The 23,447-nt window shown below is 39.6% G+C and overlaps 1 protein-coding gene across 1 annotated transcript; it reads left to right on the top strand.

The window, feature by feature from the left end:
• The first annotated feature begins 7,562 nt into the window (after positions 1-7,562).
• LOC105508421 (TERF1-interacting nuclear factor 2-like) lies at positions 7,563-10,103 on the top strand. Its single transcript, XM_011937283.1, has 6 exons — positions 7,563-8,078; positions 8,221-8,325; positions 8,439-8,540; positions 8,907-9,014; positions 9,102-9,198; positions 9,343-10,103. The coding sequence occupies exons 1-6, from the start codon at positions 7,887-7,889 to the stop codon at positions 10,101-10,103; spliced, it is 1,365 nt and encodes a 454-aa protein (XP_011792673.1). The 5' UTR covers positions 7,563-7,886.
• The last annotated feature ends 13,344 nt before the right edge of the window (positions 10,104-23,447 follow it).

The following is a 23,447-nucleotide window of genomic DNA, read 5'->3' as shown; positions in this document are numbered from 1 at the left end:
TCCTGTCAGGTAATGAGGGCAAATGGGCTGCTTATTACCCAGAGGTTTACTCCTGCTCTATGCTGCCTGTGGAGGAGAACTGTCTTTTCCCATTTATTTTTAGTAATGCCAGAATGCCCTACAACCCTTTTGGGCAGAGACATTTTGTTCAAACTTCTTAGTTTGAACTTTGAGACATTTTGTTCAAATTCCTTACCTAAATTAACCTTTCCTCCAGGGGCAACTCCCTCTTTTCCAAATGCAATCTTATACTTCAAGAAAGCCACGCAGTGATAATCTGCTCCTAAGCCTTCATATTAACCCAGAAGTCTGGGCCACAGAAATACCAAGGAAGGCTATAGTGGTAATGCCTGTAGTATTCAGCTCTGGATCCCTTCTAGCTATCATTGTAAAAAGCAATTTCCTCTTCAGGTAGAGGTCAAAGCTGGACTTAGGCCCCTGGTTAACAAGCCTCTTAAACATAGGCTATTTATACCCAGCAGTTCACCCTGTAACACTGCAATCTAACTCTAAAAAAAAAAAAAAAAAAAAAAAAAAAACAATGGTGAATACACGCTAGTCCAGGACTTACAAATGATGAATGAGGCTGTAGTCACAATACACCCAGTGGTCCTCAACCAATATGTAATATTGGAGGATAAATACCTCCAATTCTCATTGATTTTCAGTTCTAGACCTCAATGATGCTTTCTTTGTATCCCCCTTGATATGATTTGGTTGTGTTCCCACCCAAATCTCACTTTGAATTGCAATAATCCTCATGTGTCAAGGGTGAGGCCAGGTAGAGATAATTGAATCATGGTGGTGACTTTTCCCATACTGTTCTTGTGGTACAGAATAAGTCTCATGAGATCTAATGGTTTTATAGATGGGAGTCCTCCTGCACAAGTTCTCTTACTTTCCTGTAAGATGTGACTTTGCTCCTTCTGTGTCTTCCACTATAATTATGAGGCCTTCACAGATTGTGGAACTGTAAGTCAATTAAACCTCTTTTCATTATAAATTACCCAGTCTTAGGTATTTCTTTATTAGTAGCATGAAAACAGACTAATACAGTAAATTGGTACCGTTAGAGTGGGGTGCTGCTGTAAAGATACCCAAAAATGTGAAAGCAACTTTGGAACTGGGTAACAGGAAGAGGCTAGAAGACTTTAGAGGGCTCAGAAGTGTACAGGAAGATGTGGGAAAGTTTGGAACCTCCCACGGACTTGTTAAATGACTTTGACCAAAATGTTGATAGTGATATAGACAATAAAGCCCAGGCTGAGGTGGTCTCAGATGAAGATGAGAAACTTGTTGGTAACTGGAGCAAAGGTGGCTCTTGCTGTATTTTAGTAAAGAGACTTGTGGCATTTTGCCCCTTCCCTAGAGATTTATGGAACTTTGAACTTGAGACAGATAATTTAGGGCATCTGGCAGAAGAAATTTCTAAGCAGCAAAGTATTCAAGAGGTAACTTAGGTAATGTTAAAAGCATTCAGTTTTATGTATTCACAGAGATATAGTTTTGAATTTAAACTTATGTTTAAAAAGAAAAGAGAACATAAAAGTTTGGAAAATTTGCAGCCTGGTAATGTGATAAAAAAGAAAAAACAATTTTCTGGGGAGAAATTCAAGCTGCCTGCAGAAATTTGCATAAGTAATGAGGAATGAAATGTTAATCACCAAGACAACAGGGAAACTGTCTCCAGGGTATGTCAGGGGTCTTCACAGCAGACCCTCCCACCACAAGCCCAGAGGCTTAAGAAGAAAAAATGGTTTTGTGGGCCAGGCCTAGGGCCTTGCGGCTTTGTGCAGTCTCAGGATTGGTGCCCAGCATCCCAACCATGGCTAAAGGGGGCCAACGTAGATCTCAGGCCATTGCTTCAGAAGTTGCAAACCCCAAGTCTTGGCAGCTTCCACATGGTGTTGGGCCTGCAGGTGCACAAAAGCCAAAAATTGAGGTTTGGGAACCTCAATTTCAGGATCTGCCTAAATGTCAGAGGATGTATAGAAATGCCTGGGTGTCCAGGCAGAATTCTGCTGCAGGAGCAAAGCCCTCATGGAAAACCTCTGCCCGGGAAGCTCAGAAAGGAAATGTGGGGTTGGAGCTCCCACACAGAGTCCGCTCTGAGGCACTGCCCAATAGATCTGTGAAAAGAGGACCAGTGTCCTCCAGACCCCAGAATGGTAGATCCACTGACAGTTTGTACCATGTGAAAAAGCCACAGGTGCTCAATGCCAGCCTGTGAAACAGCCATGATGGGCTGTGTACCCTACAAAGCCACAGAGGTGGAGCTTTCCAAGGCTGTAAGAGTCCGTCATTTGCATCAACACGACCTGGATGTGAGACATGGAGTCAAAGTAGATTATTTCAGAGTTTTAAGATTTGACATTTCCATTGGATTTTGGACTTGAATGGGACCTGTAGCCACTTCATTTTGACCAATTTCTCCCATTTGGAATGGGTATATTTATTCAATGCCTTTACCCCTGTTATATCTAGGAAGTAATTAACTTGCTTTTGATTTTTACAGGCCATAGGTGAAAGGGACTTGCCTTGTCTTAGATGAGACTTTGGACTGTGTGTGTGTGCATGTACACACGTTTCTTCATGTGTCTGCATTTGTAGCTTTATTGAAATATAATTCATGTGCCATAAATTAACCAACTTAAAATGTATGATTCAAAAATTTTAGTATACTCAGAGTATATAACCCTCACTACTATCTAATTTTAGAAGACTCTCATCAATCTAAAAAAATAAAAAATTCTGTATCCATTAGCAGTCACTCCTTATTCCCCCTAGTCCTTTCAACCTTAGGTAATCATGAATCTATTTTCTATCTCTATGGATTTTTCCACACTTGACATTTCATATAAATGGCATGTAATGACAAGTGGAGTTTTTGTAACTGGCTTTATTCACTTAACATAATGTTTTAAAAATCCATCCATGTTGCAACAAGTATCAGTAGTTCATTACTTTATTGTCAAATAATGTTTTATTGTATAAAGACAGCCCATTTTGTATACCCGTTAATCAGTCGGTGGACATTCTGAATTTTTCCACAATTAGTTATTGTCATTAATGCTTGTATGAAAATTATTATACAAGGTCTTAGTGTTACTATGATATATTAATTATGAGTAATAGCGTAAAGCACAAACTTTTCAGCTAGCATTTTAGTTTACAAATCACTACACGAATAACGTGTATATTTTGACCGGTGATCAATCATATCACTCCTTTAAAGTCTGTCTGTGACTATTCACTGCATGTGTTACTCAGTTAACGCATAGCAGCAAAGCATGTAGTTTTGTTTGCTCCTGTCTCCTAGTAATAAACCCGACATTTTTCAAAAATAATTAAAATAGGGAATCACCTAATAAAGATGAAAGTATAGCAAAGAAACAAGAGGTGATAATACTGAAAGTAAAATTAGACTCAAACATAAATGGAAGTATAGAAGATATAGCTACCCATGGGAGAGTTAACACCGCCTCTGCCTGAGAGAGTCTACCTGTGCAGTCAGAGGAAATTAATGAAGGGAAATTTATCCATATAAGCGAGGAAAGTTGTAACAAAAGAAAAATTATGAAGATGACCTAGAGAAAGTTACACCAATCAAAGCCTTCACATTAAAGGGACTGCCGGAAAGGTTTTACAACACTGATAACACAAAAGATAAAATGGTGGGAGGTTCTCCAAACTTATAAAGGACTAGACAATTTTCCAGAGTAGAGAAAGGATGCTTGCTCTTTATTACTAGTCATAAAATGAGAAGGAGGCAAGTACAACAGAAGCTACTCTTGAGTGTTTTCTTGTAAAGATATAAAACATTTCAATTCTCAGTGTTTCTAATGTTTTAAATAACAGTGAAATAAATATTAGTTTTACCATTTTCGTTTTATATACAAGTATAATTGATAATAAAAGTTTCTTATGTTCTGACAAAACTTTTTTTTTAAGTTCAAGGGTATATTTGCAAGTTTGTTATATAGGCAAACTTGTGTCATGGAGGTTTGTTCCACAGATAATTTTATTCCCCAGGTATTAAGCTGAGTATCCATTAGTTATTTTTCCTGATCCTCTCCCTCCTCCACCCCCCACCCTCCGGTAGACTCCAGTGTGTGTTGTACCTCTTTATATGTCCATGTATTCTCATCATTTTGCTCCCACTTTTAAGTGAGAACATGCAGTATTTGGTTATCTGTTCCTGTGTTAGTTTTCTAAGGATAATGGCCTCCAGCTGCACTCATGTACCTGCAAAGGACATGATCTCATTCTTTCTCATTCTTTTTAATGGCTGCATAGTATTTCATGGTGTATATGTATGACTTATTTTTCAGTCTCCCATTGACAGGTATTTAGGTTGATTTCATGTCTTTGCTATTTTAAACAGTGCTGCAATGAACAAATATATGCCATCTGTCTTTATGAAATAACCATTTATTTTCCTTTGGGTATATACCCAGTAATGAGATTTCTGGGTCAATTGGTAGTTCTGTTTTTAGATCTTTAAGAAATTGTCACATTGCTTTCCACAACAGTTGAGCTAATTTACACTCCCATGGATAGTGTACACGTGTTTCTTTTTCTCCCCAGCCTCACCAGCATCTATTATATTTTGACTTTTTAGTAATATTCATTCTGTATGGTGTGAAATGATATCTCATTGTGGTTTTGATTTGCTTTTCTCTAATGATCAGTGATATTGAGCTTTTGTCATGTGCTTGTTGTTCACATTTGTGTCTTCCATTGACAAGTGTCTTCATGTCCTTTGCCCACTTTTTAATGTTTTCTTTTTTTGTAAATTTGTTTATGTTCCTTATAGACGATGGATATTAGACTTTTGTCCATTGCATGGTTTGTAAAAACTTTCTTCCATTCTCTAGGTTGTCTAATCACTCTACTGATAGTTTCTTTTGCTGAGAATAAGCTCTTTAACTTAACTAAATCCCATTTGCCAATTTTTGCTTTTTTTTGCAATTGCTTTTGACATCTTGGTCGTGAAAACTTTGCCCATTTCTATGTCCAGAATGCTATGGCTTAGATTGTTTTCCAGGGTGTTTATAGTTTTGGGATTTACATTTAAGTTTTTAATCAAGCTTGAGTTTATTTTTATATGTGATGTAAGTAGGGGTCTAGTTTTAATCTTCTGCATATGGCTAGTCAGTTATTTTGTCAGCTTCTTCAAACATCAGATGGTTGTAGGTGTATGGACCTATTTCTGGGCTCTCTATTCTGTTACATTGGTCTATGTGTCTGTTTTTGTACCAGTAGCATGCTGTTTTTTGTTGTTGTTTTTCACTGTAGTCCTGTAGTATTGTTTGAAGTCAGGTAGCATGATGCCTACAGCTTTGTTCTTTTTGCTTAGGACTGCCTTGACTATCTGAGCTCTTTTTTGGTCTCATATTAATTTTAAAATAGTTTTTCTTTATGTAGTTCTGTGAAGCATGTTGTTGATGGTTTAATAGGAATAGCATTGAATCTGTAAATGTATTTGGGAGTATGGCCATTTTAATGACATTGATTCTTCCTATCCATGAGCATGGAATGTTTTTCCATTTGTGTCATCTCTGATTCATTTGAGCAGTGTTTTGTAGTTCTCCTTGTAGAGACCTTTCACTTTTCTGTTTTGTTGTATTCCTAGGTATTTTATTCTTTTTGTGGCAATTATGAATGGGATTGGGTTTCAGATTTGGCTTTTGATTTGACTGTTGTAGTGTATAGGAATGATGGTGATTTTTGTACATTAGTTTTGTATCCTGAGACTTTGCTGAAGTTGTTAATTAGCTTAAGGAGCTTTTGCATCAAGACTGTGGAGATTTCTAGATACGGAATCATATAATCTGCAAACAGGGATAGTTTGACTTTTTTTCTTTCTATTTAGATGCTCCTTATTTTTTTTTCTCTTGCCTAGTTTTTCTGGCCAGGACTTCCAATATTATGTTGAATAAGAGTGGTGTGAGAGTGCATTCTTGTCTTGTGATGGTTTTCAAGTGGAATGCTTCCAGTTTTTGCTCATTCATTATGATATTGGCTGTAGGTTTGCCATAGATGGTTCTTATTATTTTGAGGTGTGTTCCTTCAACACCTAGTTTATTAGATTAAGAATTTTTAACAGGAAGTGGTGTTAAATTTTATCAAAAGCCTTTGTGCAACTATTGAGATAATCATGTAGGTTTTGTTGTTAGTTCTGTTTATGTTCTTCTGTTTATGTGATGAGTCACATTTATTGATTTGCATATGTTGAAGCAAACTTGCATCTTGAGAATAAAGCCTACTTGATCTTGGTGAATAAGCTATGTGATGTGTTGTTCAATTTGGTTTGCCTTAGTAATAGTCTGGCACTATTCCTTGTGTCCAGGGGTGGCACTGGCTATGGGGTGAGCCTCCTTTGCTTTTGAAAAGGGAAGGAGGACCGGGAAGGACTCCATCTCATGGTTTAAGTGTCAGCTCAGCTGCAATACAATGGAATACCAAGTAGACTTCTAAAGTTTTGGAGTCTAGTACCTGACTCCCAGAAGGGACCTCCAGACCCACCTAGGGCCTGGGAGATCTTACCACCCTGAAGGGAAAAGCATTGGCCTGACTGACTTTTCCACCTGCTGATTGTAGAGCCCCAGGGCCTTGAGGAAACATAGGCAGTAGCCAGAAAGTGGCTATAGCAGACTTTGGGTGAGATGTAGTATTGTGATGGCTTCAGGTCTAACCCAGCATAGTCCTAGTGGTGTTGGCCACAGGGAAGCTTGTATCACTCCTTTCCTAGCTTTAGATGGCTCAGAACACAGGCAGAGATATTGCATGTTTGGGAGAGGGTAAGGGAAGAGAACAAGAGTCTCTTCCTGGTATTCTAGGTAATTCACCCAGACCTTATCTAAGACCAGTAAGGGGATACTGCTACAAGTCTGCAAGCACCAAAATGTTACTGGGCTTGGGGCACCCACTAAAGGAGAAACAGCTTAGATCATATCTCCCAAGTCCTTTCAAATAACTGGACAGTCTTCCAGTAATCAGACTTTTTCTGATAACTATAAAGTGAAGACTACAGTAAATACCTAACTCTTCAATGCCCAGAAACTGAAGAACATCTACTAGCATTGATGCCATCCAAAAAACCAAGACCTTATCAAATGAACTAAATAAGGCACCAGGTACCAATCTTGGAGAAACAAAGATATGTGAGCATGCAGACAGAGAATTCAAAATAGCTGTGTTTAGAAAATTCAATAAATTTAAGATAACAAAGAGAAGAAATTCAGAATTCTATCAAATAAATTTTACAAGAATATTGAAATAATTTAAAAGGATCAAGCAGAAATTCTAGAGCTAAAAATGCAATTGCCATACTGAAGAATGCATCAGAGTTCTTTAATAGCAGAACTGATTAAGCAGAAGGAAGAATTAGTGACTTTAAAGACAGGCTATTTAAAAACACAAAGTCAAAGGAGACAAAAGAAAAAAAATGAAGCACACCTAAAGGATCTAGAAAATTGCCTCAAAAGGACAAACCATAAGCTATTGGCCTTAAAGTGGTGTTATAAAAAGAGATAAAAGTAGCTCTTACCGCCCTTTTCCGGGGCAAGGAAAGCTAGTAGCAGAGCCGGAAGTGAGGCACCCTCGGGCTCGAGACAGAGGCGGCCTTTAAAGCTGAGCAACCCAGTACCACTGGGACGGCCAGCTTTTCCACTCAGGCTCCTCCAGCCCGAGCCAGAAGACCCCCTCCCCCAGAATTCTGGGGGCCTATGGAAGGGAGCCGAGTCGGATCGCGAGGTACCCAGAGCCGACAAACCCGAGCCACAGAGTGTTGCCAGAAGCCCCGCCCCTAGGAGTGATCGGAAAGCCTCACCCATCCGGGTGAGGAACCTGGAGGGACCGCCTCAGGGCGGAGCCCGCCGACCATGGCTACGCCCCCGGGGGCCGGTCCTGCAGCTCTACGCTTCGCCGCCGCAGCTAGCTGGCAGGTTGTGCGCGGACGCTGTGTGGAACATTTTCCCCGAGTGCTGGAGTTTCTTCGATCTCTGCCCGCTGTTGCCCCTGGCTTGGTTCGCTACCGGCACCACGAACGCCTTTGTATGGGCCTAAAGGCCAAGGTATTGGAGCAAGTAGGACCTGGAAGGGGAAAGAAAGGGGCGGGATGCGAGCACCTGACAAGGGCCCACAGCTTGGGGATGAGACTAGTTGGAAAAGCTCAGCTTGCCTCGAAGTGGGGATTCTGAATTGAGTACCGTACAGGTGGTGGTGGAGCTGATCCTGCAGGGCCGGCCTTGGGCCCAAGTCCTGAAAACCCTGAATCACCACTTTCCAGAATCTGGACCTAGAGTGCGGGATCCCAAGGCTGTGAGTAATCCCCGGAACAAGCCCTGACCCCAGTTCAACTTGGTGCAGCAAAGTTGCTCCTCCTGTCTTCTGGATGTTGGTGTTAACTTCTCTGTCTTCTGTATCCTCAACAGACAAAGCAGGATCTGAGGAAGATTTTGGAGGCACAGGAGACTTTTTACCAGCAGGTGAAGCAGCTGTCAGAGGCTCCTGTGGATTTGGCCTCGAAGCTGCAGGTGAGACTGGTTTGAAGGCTATTATGTGACTGTTTTCTCTAACCCACTTTTTTTTTTGAGAGGCAGTCTCGCTTTTGTCGCCCAGGCTGGAGTGCGGTGGCACAGTCTCGGCTCACTGCAACCTCTGCCTCCCAGGTTCAAGCGGTTCTCCTGCCTCAGCCTCCTGAATAACTGGTATTATAGATGCCCAGCTAATTTTTGTATTTTAGTAGAGATGGGGTTTCACCATGTTGGCCAGGCTGGTCTCGAACTCCTGACCTCAAGTGATCCTCCCACCTCGGCCTCCCAAAGTGCCAGGATTACAGGCGTGAGCCACCATGCCTGGCCACTAACCCACTTTTGATCTCCTACTCTCCCCCACTGCAGGAACTTGAACAAGAATATGGGGAACCCTTTCTGGCTGCCATGGAAAAGCTGCTTTTTGAGTACTTGTGTCAGCTGGAGAAAGCACTGCCTACACCGCAGGCACAGCAGGTTTCATTGGGGCAAAACATGTAAGAGCAGAGTGTGGGGTGGTTTTATCAAGGACTGTGGTCTTTATACCTCTATTCCTGCCCACAGCTTCAGGATGTGCTGAGTTGGATGCAGCCTGGAGTCTCTATCACCTCTTCTCTTGCCTGGAGACAATATGGTGTGGACATGGGGTGGCCACTTCCAGGTATTGGGAATTTGGAGGTGTAGTGTTTAGCATGAGACCTTTTGAGGCAGTCCATTGGAATAGTTCCATGGGCTCCAGGCATAAGAAACCAGTTATTCTGTTACTATCTGTTCTCTTTATAAGGGGCCTCATTTTCTTTTTCAGAGTGCTCTGTTACTGACTCAGTGAACCTGGCTGAGCCCATGGAACAGAATCCTCCTCAGCAACAAAGACTAGCACTCCACAATCTTCTGCCAAAAGCCAAGCCTGGCCCATGTCTTCCTCAGGGACCATCTTCAAGGACGCACCTAGAACCTCTAGCTGGCCGCCACTTCAATCTGGCCCCTTTAGGCCGACGAAGAGTCCAGTCCCAATGGGCGTCCACTAGGGGAGGCCATAAGGAGCGCCCCACAGTCATGCTGTTTCCCTTTAGGAATCTGGGCTCACCAGCCCAGGTCATATCTAAGCCTGAGAGCAGGGAAGAACATGCGATATACACAGCAGACCTAGCTGTGGGCACAAGAGCAGCCTCCACTGGGAAGTCTAAGAGTCCATGCCAGACCCTGGGGGGAAGGGCTCTGAAGGAGAACGCAGTTGACTTGCCTGCCACAGAGCAAAAGGAGAATTGCTTGGATTGCTACATGGACCCCCTGAAACTATCATTATTACCTCCTAGGGCCAGGAAGCCAGTGTGTCCTCCATCTCTGTGCAGCTCCGTCATTACCATAGGGGACTTGGTTTTAGACTCTGATGAGGAAGAAAATGGCCAGGGGGAAGGAAAGAATCATCCTTCTGTGCCCTCAAACTTCTTACCAAAAGCCTTGGCCACATCCCCAGGACAGCTGCAACCTCCATCCTGCAAAGTAAGGAGCACTATGAACACAACATGGATTTCCGAAGCCCTCAGCGATGTCCCAACAGCCTAACTCAAAGCCAACAAGAACCCGGGAAAACTCCGTCGCCCAGGCTGGAGTGCAGTTGCAGGATCTCGGCTCACTGCAAGCTCCTCCTCCCAGGTTCATGCCATTCTTCGGCCTCAGCCTCCCGAGTAGCTGGGAGTACAGGCGCCTGCCAACACGCTCGGCTAATTTTTTTGTATTTTTAGTAGAGATGGGGTTTCACCATGTTAGCCAGTATGGTCTCGATCTCCTGACCTCATGATCTGCCTGTCTCAGCCTCCCAAAGTGCTGGGATTACAGGCGTGAGCCACCGTGCCCGGCCAAACCCAGGAATTCTAATCCATCTCTGCCACGTCCATACCCTGCAGAAACCCAGCTCATACCCTACCCTGCCCTTGAGCCTTACTGAAATGATGTGGCCTTTGAGGCCATGAGCAGCATCTGCACACTCCATTACTGCACTGAGCTGTGGATACCCCACTCCAGTTTTCTTCTGAGTAGTACACACAGAGCCTAGGAAGAACATGACAGGGTTGAGAATGACATGCTCCACAGGTGTTTGCCACTGAAGGGGTAGCCAGTGGCCCCAGCTTACCTGGCCCAGTTCCCACTTTGATGATGTCAGCCCCAGAAAGGATTAGCTCTTCTACCATCTCTCCTGTTACCACATTCCCTGCCTGAGACAGAGCAATTGAAATACAGCATCCTTAAGGCCAGAAACAGGAGGTCATGTATTGTCACATACAGTATGTGTGGACCGTGACTTTCCAACATTATTACAAAGAAAGGATACCTAGGTCCCCTCTACTGGGCCCTCTGAGGGCTTTTACACTAGCCACTTTAGAGAACCCTGCTCCCTACCCATTCCCCCAGCACCAAGCCAAGGTAGGGGGTGAGTGGCCAATATCACCATTGAACCTAGGGTAAAGCCGAGGTCTATGATGCACTTTTCTAAGGCAACAAGGTGCTATGATCAACAGGGACACATGAAGTGTCATGGAGGAGCATTCAGTGAGGCAAAGGGAACTATTGGACCAGGCTCACATCTGATTTACAGTAGATTTAGCTCCCCTTCCTTAAGAGACCCAAACATATACTGTCCTTAAGCCATTCTGTCATAGAACCTGTCTGGCTTCAGGGAAGGCTAAAAACCCATTTGACCAGTTGTATTGGCTTTTGACGGTCAGTAGACACACCCCTCAATGCTGTGAAGAAAATGAGGGCCTCTCTTATAAGCTTGTAAAAAGAATAAATCATTGTTCATGTGAAAAAAAAAAGAGAGAGATAAAAGTAAAAGTAAAAAGTTTATTAAAAGGGATAATAGCAGAGAACTTCTGAAACCTAAAGAAAGATAACAATATCCAAGTATGAGAAGATTATAGAACCCCAAGCAGATTGAACTGAAAGAAGACTACTTCATGCATTTACTAATCAGACTCCCAAAGGTCAAAGATAAAGTAAAGATCCTAAAAGCATCAAGAGAAAAGAAACAGATAACACACAATGGAGCTCCAATATGTCTGGCAGCTGAGTTTTTAGTGGAAACCTTAGAGGTCAGGAGAGAGAGGCATGACATATTTAAAGTGCTCAAGAAAATATGCTTTTATCCTAGAATATTATATCTGGTAAAAATGTCCTTGAAACATGAAGGAGAAACATAGACTTTCCCAGACTAACAAAAATGGAGGAATTTTATCAATACCAGACCCATCCTACAAGAAATGATAGAAAGAGTACTTCAATCAGAAAGAAAAGACATTAATGAGCAACAAGTAATCACCTGAAGGTATAAAACTCACTGATAATAGTAAGCCCACATAAAAACACAGAATATTATAACACTGTAAGTGTGTTTTGTAAACTAATATTATCCTAAGTAGAAAGACAAAATGATCCACCAATCAAAAATAATTTCAAAAATTTTCAAGACATAGTCAATACAATAAGATATAAACAGAAACAACAAAATGTTAAAAAGTAAGGGGATAAAGTTAAGGCAAGCTTTTATTAGTTTTCTTATTGCTTGCCTGCTTGTTTATGCAAACAGTGTTAAGTTGTTATCAGGTTAAAATAATAAGATAATATTTGCAATAATAATAATAAGATAGTATTTGCAAGCCTCATAGTAACCTCAAACCAAAAAAAAAATACAATTGGTAGACAAATAACAAAATTCAAGAATCTAATTCATATCACCCAAGAAAATCACCTTCACCAGAAGAAGGCAAGAATGAAAGAAAAAAGTAAGAGAATATCACAAAACAACCAGAAAACAAGCAACAAAATGGTGGAAGGTTTTACTTATCAATAATGACATTGAATGTAAACGGACTAAACTCTCCAATCAAAAAACATGGACTGAGTGAACAGATGAGAAAACAGACCCATTGATATTTGCCTAAAAGAAACACACTCCACCTTTAAAGACACACCTAGACTAAAAGGGATGGAAAAAGACATTCCATGCCAATGGAAACAAAAACAGAGCAGGAATCCTTATACCCTATATCAGACTAAATAGATTAAAAAAAAGAAGAAGAAGAGACAAAGAACAACACTATATAATGATAAAAGGGTCAATTAAACAAGAGAATATTACAGTTTTAAATATATATGCACCCAACACAGGAGAACCCAGATATATAAAGCAAATATTAATAGAGCTAAAGAGAGATACAGACTTCAATACAATAATAGATGGAGACTTCAAGACCCCACTTTCGGCATTGGCCTTAAATCTTCCGGACTGAAAATAAACAAGAAAACTTTGGACTTAATCTGCACTGTAGACCAAATGAATCTAATAGATATTCACAGAATATTTCTTCCAAGAGTTGTAGAATACACATTATTTTCTACAACACATGGATCGTCCTCAATGCTAGACCATATGTTAGGTTACAAAACAAGTCTTAAAATATTAAAAATTACAGTAATATCAATGAAAAGCAAGAACCTAACATATTACCAGAGAAAATAATCTTCACTGAAAGAAGGCAGGAATGGTAGAAAAAAGGAAGAGAATACAACAAAACGACTAGAAAACAAATAACAAACTGGCAGATGTAAGTCTTTACTTATCAATAGTAACATTAAATCTTCTCTGACCACAATGGAATAAAACTAAAAATTAATAACAGGAGAAATTTTGGAAAATATACAAACCTATGAAAATAATCAATATGCTCCTGATTGACCAGTGTATAAATGAAAAAATTAAGAGTAAAATCAAAACATTTATTGAAACAAATGATAATGGAAACACAACCTATGGGATGCAACAAAAGCAGTACTAAGAAGGAAGTTTATAGTGTTTATGTCAAGAAAAAAAAAGGAAAAACATCTAATAAACTAATGATCCATTTTAAAGAACTACAAAAGCAAGAGCAAACCAAACCTAAAATTAATAGAGGAAAGAAAAAAAAATAAGTATCAGAGAAAAAATAAATGAAATTAAAGTAAAAAAAAATGTACAAAAGATCAATAAAACACAAAGTTGTTTTCTTTTGAAAGTTAAACAAAATTGACAAATATTTAGCAAGACTTCGTAAAAAAAAGAGAAGATCTGAATAAATAAATCAGAAATGAAAAAGAAGAAATTGAAACTGATACTGCAGAAATTCAAAATATAATAAATGGCTAATATGAACAACTATACGCTGACAAATCGGAAAATCTAGATCAGAAAAATTTATTACAACCTACCAAGACTGAACCAGGAAGAGGTTCAAAACTTGTACAGACCAATAACAAGTGATGAGGTCAGAGCATTAATAAAACATCTTCAAGTGAAGGAAAGCCTGGTACCTGATGGCTTCACTGCTGAATTCTACCAAACATTTAAAGAACTAATACCAATCTTACTAAAACTATTCCAGAAAATAGAGTAGGAAGGAATACTTCCCAACTTTTTATGTATGCGACCAATATTACCCTGATACCAAAGCCAGACAGAGACAAACCAAAATAATAATAATGATAATAATAATAAGAAGAAGAAGAAGAGGAAGAAAAGAAGAAAACTATAGGTCAATATATCTATTAAATATTGATGCAAAAATCCTCAACAAAATACTAGGAAGCCAAATTCAATAGTGCTTTAAAAAGACTATTCATCATGATCAACTGGGATTTATCCCTGAAATACAAGGATGTTTAAATGTATGCAATTCAATGTGATATATCGTATCAAGAAAATGAAAGATGAAAACTATATGTTCACTTCAGTTGATGCTGAAAAAACACTGGATAAAGCTCAATATCCTTTCATGATAAAACCCCCAAAAACTGAGGATAGAAGAAACATACCTCAACATAGTAAAAGTAATACATGACAGACCCACAGCTAGTATCAGATTGAATGGGGCAATACCAAAACCTTTCTCTCTAAGATGCGTAACACAACAAGGATGTCCACAGTCACCACTATTACTCAACATAGTACTGGAAGTCCTACCTAGAGCAGTCAAACAGGAGAAATATATAGAAGGCATCCAAATTGGAAAGGAAGAAGAACTGATAGATTCAGCAAAGTTGTAGAATACAAAATAAACATAAAAAATCAGTAACATTTCTCTATACCAACAGTGAACAATGTGAAGAAAAATTAAAAATCAATCTTATTCACAATAGTCACATATAAAATTAAATACCTAAAAAGTAACATAACCAAAGAAGTGAAAGATCTTTATAATGAAAAGTATAAAACACTGATGAATGGAATTGAAGAGAACACTACAAAATGAAAAAGAAATCCATGCTCAGGTATTAGAAGATTCAAAATTGTTAAAATGGCCATACTACCCAAAGCAATCTACAGATTCAATGCAATCCTTATCAAAATATTTAGAAAAAGCAACCCTAAAATTTATATGGAATCACACAAGATCCAGAAGAGCCAAAGCTCTCCTAAGCAAAGAGAACAAAACCGGAGGAATCACATTACCTAAATTCATATTACACTACAGAGCTGTAGTTGCCACAGCAGTATGGCACTGGTATAAAAACAGACACATAGACTAATAGAACAGACTAGAGAACTCAGAAAGAAATATACACACCTACAGTGAAATCCTTTTTGATGAAACTGCCGGGAACATACACTGGGGAAAAGACAGTCTCTTCAGTAAATCGTGCTGGGAAAACTGGATATAAATATGAAAAAGAAAAAAGCTAGACGCCTATCTCCTGCCATATACAAAAAGCAAATTAAAATAAATTAAAGACCTAAATGACCTCAAGCTATGAAGCTATAAGAAAACTTTGGGGAAAGTATACAGGATATTGATTTGGACAAATATTTCTCAAGCAAGAAACCACAAGCACAGGCAATCAAAGCAAACATGAACAAATGGGATCACATTAAGTTAAAAAGCTTCTGCACAGCAAACAATCAAGAAAATGTAGAGAGAACTCACAGAACGAAAGACAACATATTAGAACTAGCACTCTGACAAGGGATTAATAATCAGAATACTTAAGGAGCACAAACAACTATATCAGAAAATGCTAATAATCTGATTAAAAACTAGGCAAAATATTTGAATAGACATTTCCCAAAAGAAGACATATGAATGGCACACAGGCATATGAAAAGGTGCTCAACATCACTGGTCATCAGAGAAACATAAATCTAAACTACAATGAAATATTATCTCACCCCAGTTAAAATGGCTTACATCCAAATGACAGACAATAACAAATGCTGGTGAGGATGTGGAGAAAAGAGAACACTCGTATCTTGTTAGTGGGAATGTAGATTAGTTCAGCCACTGTGGAGAACATTTTGGAGCTTTCTCAATAAACTAAAAATTGAGCTATCATATGATCCAGCAATCCCACTCCTGGGTGTATACCACAAAGAAGGGAAATCAATATATCAAAGAGATACCTGCACTCCTATGTTTGTTGCAGCATTGTTTACAGTAGCTAAGATTTGGAAGCAACGTAAGTGTCCATCAACAGATAAATGGATAAAGAAAATGTAGTACATATACACAATGGAGTACTATTCAGCCAAAAAAAGAATGAGATTCACTCATTTCCAACAACATGGACGGAACTGGAGACTTTTATCTTAACTGAAATAAGCCAGTAACAGAAAGATAAACATTGCATGTTGCCATTTATTTGTGGGATCTAAAAATCAAAACAATTGAAATCATGGTCATAGAAAGTAGAAGGATGGTTACTGAGGCTAGGAAGAGTCATAGGGGTTGGGAGGAAAGTGGGGATAGTTAATGTATACAAAAAAAATAGAATGAAGAAGACCTACTATTTGAAGGCACATTAGTGTGACTGCTGTCAATAATAACTTAATTGTATATTTTTAAATAACAAAAAATGTAATTGGATGGTTTGTAACTCAAAAGATAAATGCTTGATGGAATTAATATGCCATTCTCCATGATGTACTTAATTCACATAGCATGCCAGTATTAAAATATTTCATGTACCCCATAAATATAAACACCTACTATGTACCCACAATCTTTTTTAAAACAATAAAAAATTGAAAAAGCAGCATATAGCTCGATATTGTTTTCTTATATTTTATTTTTATCCAGGCTAACAATAATTATCTCATAATTTAAACGTTTGGTTTATTTATACTTAAATTACTAGTAAATTTTACTTTTATTACTGTCATCTAGTTTTGTGTTTTTTATTTGTCCTGAATTACGTTTGTTGCTATTTCTCGCTTTTATTTCTTAATTTGAATTATTTATCGTTTTCCATCTTCTCTCTAATATTTTGGAATTGTTCACTGTGATTTTTATGCTTTTAGACATTATTCCTAAAAATCTTAGTATTACTGCTTAAATTATTGAATTATAAAGTTAATCAATACTTGTACTTTTCTTCTGCACAACACAAGGTCCATGGATCACTTCATCCCTAATAATCTACCTTTTGCATATATACTATTGTTTCTGTATATTTTATTTCTAGCTTATTTTTATTTTATGTTTTACTTTATAAGAGATTACTATTAATGCTTTATAAAAGCATTGCTTAAGTTAATAACCATTTTATTCATTCTTTATTTCTCTTGCATCATAAAACTTCTATCTAGATATACTTACTTTTTGATCAAATAACATCCTTTAAGATCATGTTTATTAATAATCTGTTTTAATGTGCCTGAAGAAGTATATCTACCTGTTCTTGAAATATATGCTTCATCTACTATTTTGTAAATACATTTTTTATGTTTTTATTTTTTTATTTTATTTTATTTTTACCCTAGAACTTAAAGTGTAAATACATTTTTTACTTTGTAATAGTTTAAGATTTACAGGAAAATTAGCCCGGTGAGGTGGCGGGCCCCTGTGGTCCCAGCTACTCGGGAGGCTGAGGCGGGAGAATGGAGTGAACCTGGGAGGCGGAGCTGGCAGTGAGCTGAGATCGCGCTACTGCATTCCTGCCTGGGCGACAGAGCGAGACTCCGTCTCAAACAAACAAACAAACAAAAGATTTACAGAAAGTTGGCAAAAATAGCACAGAGTCCTACTATATTCATGGACAATTTCCCCTAGTGTAATTATATCTACTGGCTTTTAAACTTTAATCAAAGTATGATTCATTCCTCTCTACAAAAGGTGTCTGTTGCTTATTATCAAGAATAGAAGTCTGAGCACTTCTGTCCACTGCAGCTTGGTATTGGAGTTGCTAGGGAAAGAATAGCACAGTCAAACACTAAATGAACCAATGCTGTCTTCACATAAAGCAAATACAGAGAAAGACCAGCTTCAGCAGTGGGTATTGATTTTATATGACCAGCAGGTTCCTTCTGGCAGTCAAAGCAGAACAATTTGCTTGCATGCACTCCTCTTGTGCTGCAACAGAAGTACCCCATTTCCTCTCTGCAGGGGAAAAATATAGTGGTGGGGATGGCCAGGTGTCATATGACACATGTGCTCAAGCAAAACAAAGATTACACATTGAGTCTGAAACAGGAAAAGATATTTCCACACAATATGACAAATCCAGCAGAGACTATGATAACTCTTTATCCCTTGGCAAGGAAGTGTATCAGGCCCAAGGCCCATTCTTATGTGACCAAGAGGGGGTCAAATAATGAAATAAGTGCATGAGACTGTTTTCTTCAAGTCCACTCCCCTATATGGTTTGTTCATAGAGTTCCCTTGCCATTTTCAGACAGCACTCTGCTAAAGTTATAAGGAGAATGATGTAGAAGAATAATCAGGCTTCCCTGGAGGATGATTGTCTACCAGGAACCCCAAGTACCTTGATTAAGTCAATGAAGGGGTAAAAAACAGGGGAACTGTAAGTGCAGAGTCTATAACCATCCCACATAAATGTGCATATTCTACAGCTTTGTTTCTAATTTCTCCAAAGTACTGACACATACACAGCACAAGGTGCTGACAATAACACCTGCTCAGTCAGCAGATAATTGAGAACTGTTTGGTTATCCATTACTACCTTGGCTAATAAATTTAGTAAGTCTTGTTGGTCTTGAATGGCTTGGACAATAGCATTAGCTATTTTTTTTCCGTTGTTAAGAATGGGTTACACATCATTTTTTTCTACAGCCTGTATGCCTATTCCTGGTATTAGAATGCAGACATCAACATGAAACTGGGCATCAGCTTGTCTTCCTGGGAGTGTGCTACAAGCAACTCCATAGTGAGTGAGTAGAGTGGATCCTTTCCTGCCCTCCACATGCCCAGTGGGCCTAGGACTCTGAAACAAGACTGCTCCTTTAGGGGAAAGTATTCTATTGCCCTTTGGGATCCAGAGGAATACATAAACTGAAGGAATACATAAAGCAAAGTAACATCTGTCAGGAATTTGTTGTCAAACTGCTGACTATTCCAGTTACGTACAGTCTCAGCCTGCTTTTGCCATGTAGTTGCAAGAAGAGAAAATTTACATATGGTATGATTACATGAATATAGATCAGTGTGTTCAGATGTAATGGCTCATGCCTGTTATCCCAGCACTTTGGGAGGCTGAGGAGGGTGGATCATGAGGTCAGGAGTTCCAGACCAGCCTGGCCAATGTGGTAAAACCCCGTCTCTACTAAAAATACAAAATTTAGCTGGGCATGGTGGTATGCGCCTGTAATCCCAGCTACTCAGGAGGCTGAGAAGGGAGAATCACTTGAGAAAGAGGTTGGTTTCAGTGAGCCGAGGTTGTGCCACTGCACTCCAGCCTGGGAGCGAGACTCTGCCTCAAATATATATATAATATATATATGTATATATGTGTATATAATATATATCTATAATATACATATATAATACATATATAATATACAATATATATATAATATACATATGTATAGTATATATATAATATACACACTCACATGTATACCAGTGATATCTATGTAGGTATGGGAGTCTTTTCCTGTCACATCATAGGTAATATTAAGGAAGCGTACTCCAGATCATGCCTCATTCTGGACCACTATCAAGAAAGTCACCTAGCAATTTTACCCACTGATAGCTTGAAAAGCGTCCGAGTTGTTGTGTTATTGGCCAAGCCATTACAATGGGAGTGCAAGACAAGAGGTTTAATTCTAGAATGACAAATCAAGCATTGCTTGAGTTCACTTCTTCTAACCATGACTGTGCTACTTTTTTTAAAATCAAGGTTATCATACCAGGCACAGAAAAGTCTTCTATAGGATTGAGAAGAAAAATAGTTAATGTTCCTAATCCCTTCCCACTCCATGAACTTCCTGAGGCCAGAGATGCTTCTATCAATTACTTCCTTAGAGATCTATTTCCTTTGGTGCTTGATGAAACATGTTGGCCTAAATTGTTGAATCTGGAAGGGAAGTTATATCCTGAATGAACTTGGCATAACCAATAATATCACCTACTTGTGTTGTAAATTAGGGGTCTCAAGCATGACCAGGGGAGCCCTAATACCACCATTTTATGTTGTCCCTTCCTCTGTACCTATGGGGGTCTCACAGAAAGGAGGCACCCAAAAGTAGCATTATCTTCAGGTTTGAGTTGGAAGGCCTTATTAGTGGCATCATTGTGGCCAGGGTGAGAAACAATCCCTGAGAAGAATATTCTGGTAGAAGAAAATAGGACTGTTGAGTATACTGAGAATAGGATTTCACAGGCACAGGTTAATCAAGTGACTGCCTGGTCTTTCACCCCTTCCAAGTTCAGTGTTGCCTAACATGCATTGTAGTGCTATGCTTCTCTTCCACTGGAGTGGAGGAGTGAAGTGTTTAATATCCAAATGGCTTTTGTTAGGTGGGATCACCAACTGGTAAGTTGTTGTCTTAGTCCCTTTGGATTTCTAAAACAAAATGCCATTGACTGAGTGGCTTATAGACAACAAAAGTTGATTTCTTAGGGTCCTGGAGGCTGGGAGGCCAAGAGTAAGGCATGAGTGGATTCAGTGTCTGGTGAAGGCCTGCTTCTTGGTTCATAGATAGTTGTCTTTTTGCTATAAATAAATTTATATGACATAAGAGGAAAGGGATCTTTCTGTGATTTTTTTTTTTTTTTTTGGATGTTCCCTAAGCCCATTCATGATACTGGACCGTCATGACCTAGTCACTTCCCAAAGACATCACCTCCAAATACCATCACATTGGTAATTAAGTTTCAACACAAGGATTTTGGTGGGGGAGCACACATTCAGTCTGTGGCAGTTGTTCTTCTTGATAGCCCTTGCAAAGTTGTTGCTTAAGTTATTGGAGCATTTGCTTTTTGGGTTTTTTGTTTGGTTGTTTGTTTGGTTGGTTTGTTGGTTGGTTGGTTGGTTGGTTTTTGCAAGGCAGCAAGTTGCTGCCAAAGTCCTTGTCCTGATAACAGAGAATTTTTTTTTACCAGTCCAGCCATTTAACAGCTGTTTCCCTGACCACATCGTGAGGCCATTAGCAATAGCTCATGACTTGGTGAAAATGTAGCAAGGCATGGTGGTAGGAGTGGGCTGCAGAGCTGTCACTATAACATATAGCACAGCCCATGTGGTGGAATGCCTACATCTGATCTCAGTCAAAAGATGGTCACCTGGATGTCAGATGGTAGCTGTGGTTCAGTGGATTTCATATGTTTAGTTTTGTAGAGCTGTCAGTAAATCATGTCATATTGTTGGTAGGCACTACCTTGGGTCCCAGGTAGTCACAAGAGGGGCCAAATTTTCCCCTGTGGATCATGTGGTCTCTTCTGGTAAGCTAGCTGTTTGTTTATGGAGCTTATTAGTACCTTGGGATTCAAGGATGGGCCTCATAGTGAATACATAATTTCCATTTGATGATTGAGCTCTGTGGAACATGTAGGGTTTGTAAGCACTCAAGTGGGCAATTTAGGCCTTAGTGTTACAGGTGGAGCTCCAGCCACAATATACATAGCCTCCATCAGTGCCCAAAGGGGATGTATCTGGTGCTGCCTCAAGTAACTTATCTGCCCAAACTCCAAGAGACTGACACACCTCAGTGGTGGTTTCCTGATGTCATGGATTCCCAACAGCTTTTGTATGGGATTCCCACGAGTGTATGTATGGGATTTGAGGATACGTCCAGTTACATTGGACTAGCAGGCTCCAAAGGTCCCCCAAAGGCAGCGTCTGGGTAATAACTTGTATGATGGTCTCCAAGGGCTGGCTCTGCAAAGGGCTCCTTTCAAAATTGGCATTCAACTTGTCATAGTTCATTGTCAGTTTTCATATCTTGGATGCCTTTTTGATTGGACAAATTGGGCTGTTAAATTGTGACAGAGTGATTTGTCACACGTCTGTGTGCAGAAAATCCTAAATTAAAAAAGTAATCCTCCTATTTCTGCCTGGTATGTGGTACTGCTTTTGTTGAATAAGTCACTGGGGCTTGGGTAACTTATGTGGCAGGTGAAAGTGGATACAATCGATTACTGTGGTTCAGGTGGCAGTAACATTTTGTGCAGCAAGCAGTCAAAATGTCAACGTGTAGAATGTTCTCAGTGGTGGGAACAATGATTACCAGATTAGCAGTACTCAAAATGGCCCAAAGGGCCCCATCTAAGAAATGCATAAACACCTGTCTGTCAGGGTCACTGTTTTCATGCCAACCACCACCTTCCCATCCCCCACCAATGCCAAAGCTTAATCCTACCCTAATGGGGAGCTAGAAATATTTTCATGAGGACACAAATGTCCAAGAGACCCATAAATGTCTAAATTCCTTCTTTCTCTATTTCATACTAATAGGGGTATAGAGCCCCTAGTTCCTGGCAGATACCTGAAGAACTTGGCTTCATTTCTGCCTGGGCCTTTGGCCCAAAACCTTTAAGTCTGCAATGAGCCTTCATTAAACTGGTGAAAAAAAAATGAGGCTGCATTGTTCTTCATTGGCTTTGGTCCATATCTGTTCTTTCAATACTTCATTCTCAGAGAAACACTCTATTTCAACAGTTGTGCTTTTTGCAACACCATTGGTGGTTTTGCATTGAGGGAAAATAGATCTTATTTGATGTCTGCAAGAAACATGGACTATAGACTAGGTGGAGCTCCCTGCATAGGGGCCCCTTACTTCCCCTAGACATCACCTGTGTCCCCTGGGATATCGTGGGAATTGATGTTATATCTTATTCATCCCTGTGCAGCCAGAGGGAGGTCGTCACTATAGTCAGTCTATCACCCTCTGCCTCTTATAGCCTCCCCCATCCCTGCTGCCCAGCCAGCATCACACTGGTACAATGGGGCTAAGGAGCCACTCCATGTCTACCATATCATGGTATGTGCTACTGAAGACCCTGCTCATTGTACAAAACAGCCAAGCAAGTGGCATCTGTTGCCTATTAACATGAATAGAAGTCTGAGCATTTCTGTTCACTGCAACTTGATATTGGAGTCTCCAAGGATAACACAGTACAGTTAAGCACTGGATGAAAGAATATTTAACTCACATAGAGAAGAGACAGGGCAAGAACAACTTCAGTAGTGGGTATCAGCTCAGTATGGCCAATGAGTCCCTCCTAGCAGCCAAAGCAGGGATATTGGCTTGCACACACTCCTCTTGTGCTGCAGCAGGAGAACCACATTTCCCCTTGCAGGAATCAGATATAGTAGTAGGATTAACCAAATGCCATATGACACATATTAGCAGAACAAAGCAATACATGCTGAGTCTGTAACAGAGTGAGGTATTCCCAAACAAGGTGACAAATCCAGCAGGGACTGTGAGAACTCTTTATCTCTTGGTAAGTAAGTGTTTTGGGCCCAGCGCCCATTTCTATGTAACTGAGAGGGGGTTTAAAGACTGTTTACATAAGATAGCCTTTCCATCCACTACTTGATTAAAATTCCTAACTATAGCAGACCCTCTGTTTGTCACCTTTGCCCTTCTCACCCCTCCAAAAAAAAAAAAAAAACATGAAAATCAAAGTTTCCAGGCTTGGC

Source organism: Colobus angolensis, unplaced genomic scaffold (genome assembly GCF_000951035.1).
Source record: "Colobus angolensis palliatus isolate OR3802 unplaced genomic scaffold, Cang.pa_1.0 Scaffold161, whole genome shotgun sequence".
Classification (NCBI taxonomy): domain Eukaryota; kingdom Metazoa; phylum Chordata; class Mammalia; order Primates; family Cercopithecidae; genus Colobus; species Colobus angolensis.
This window is presented reverse-complemented; position numbering and strand designations above follow the sequence as displayed.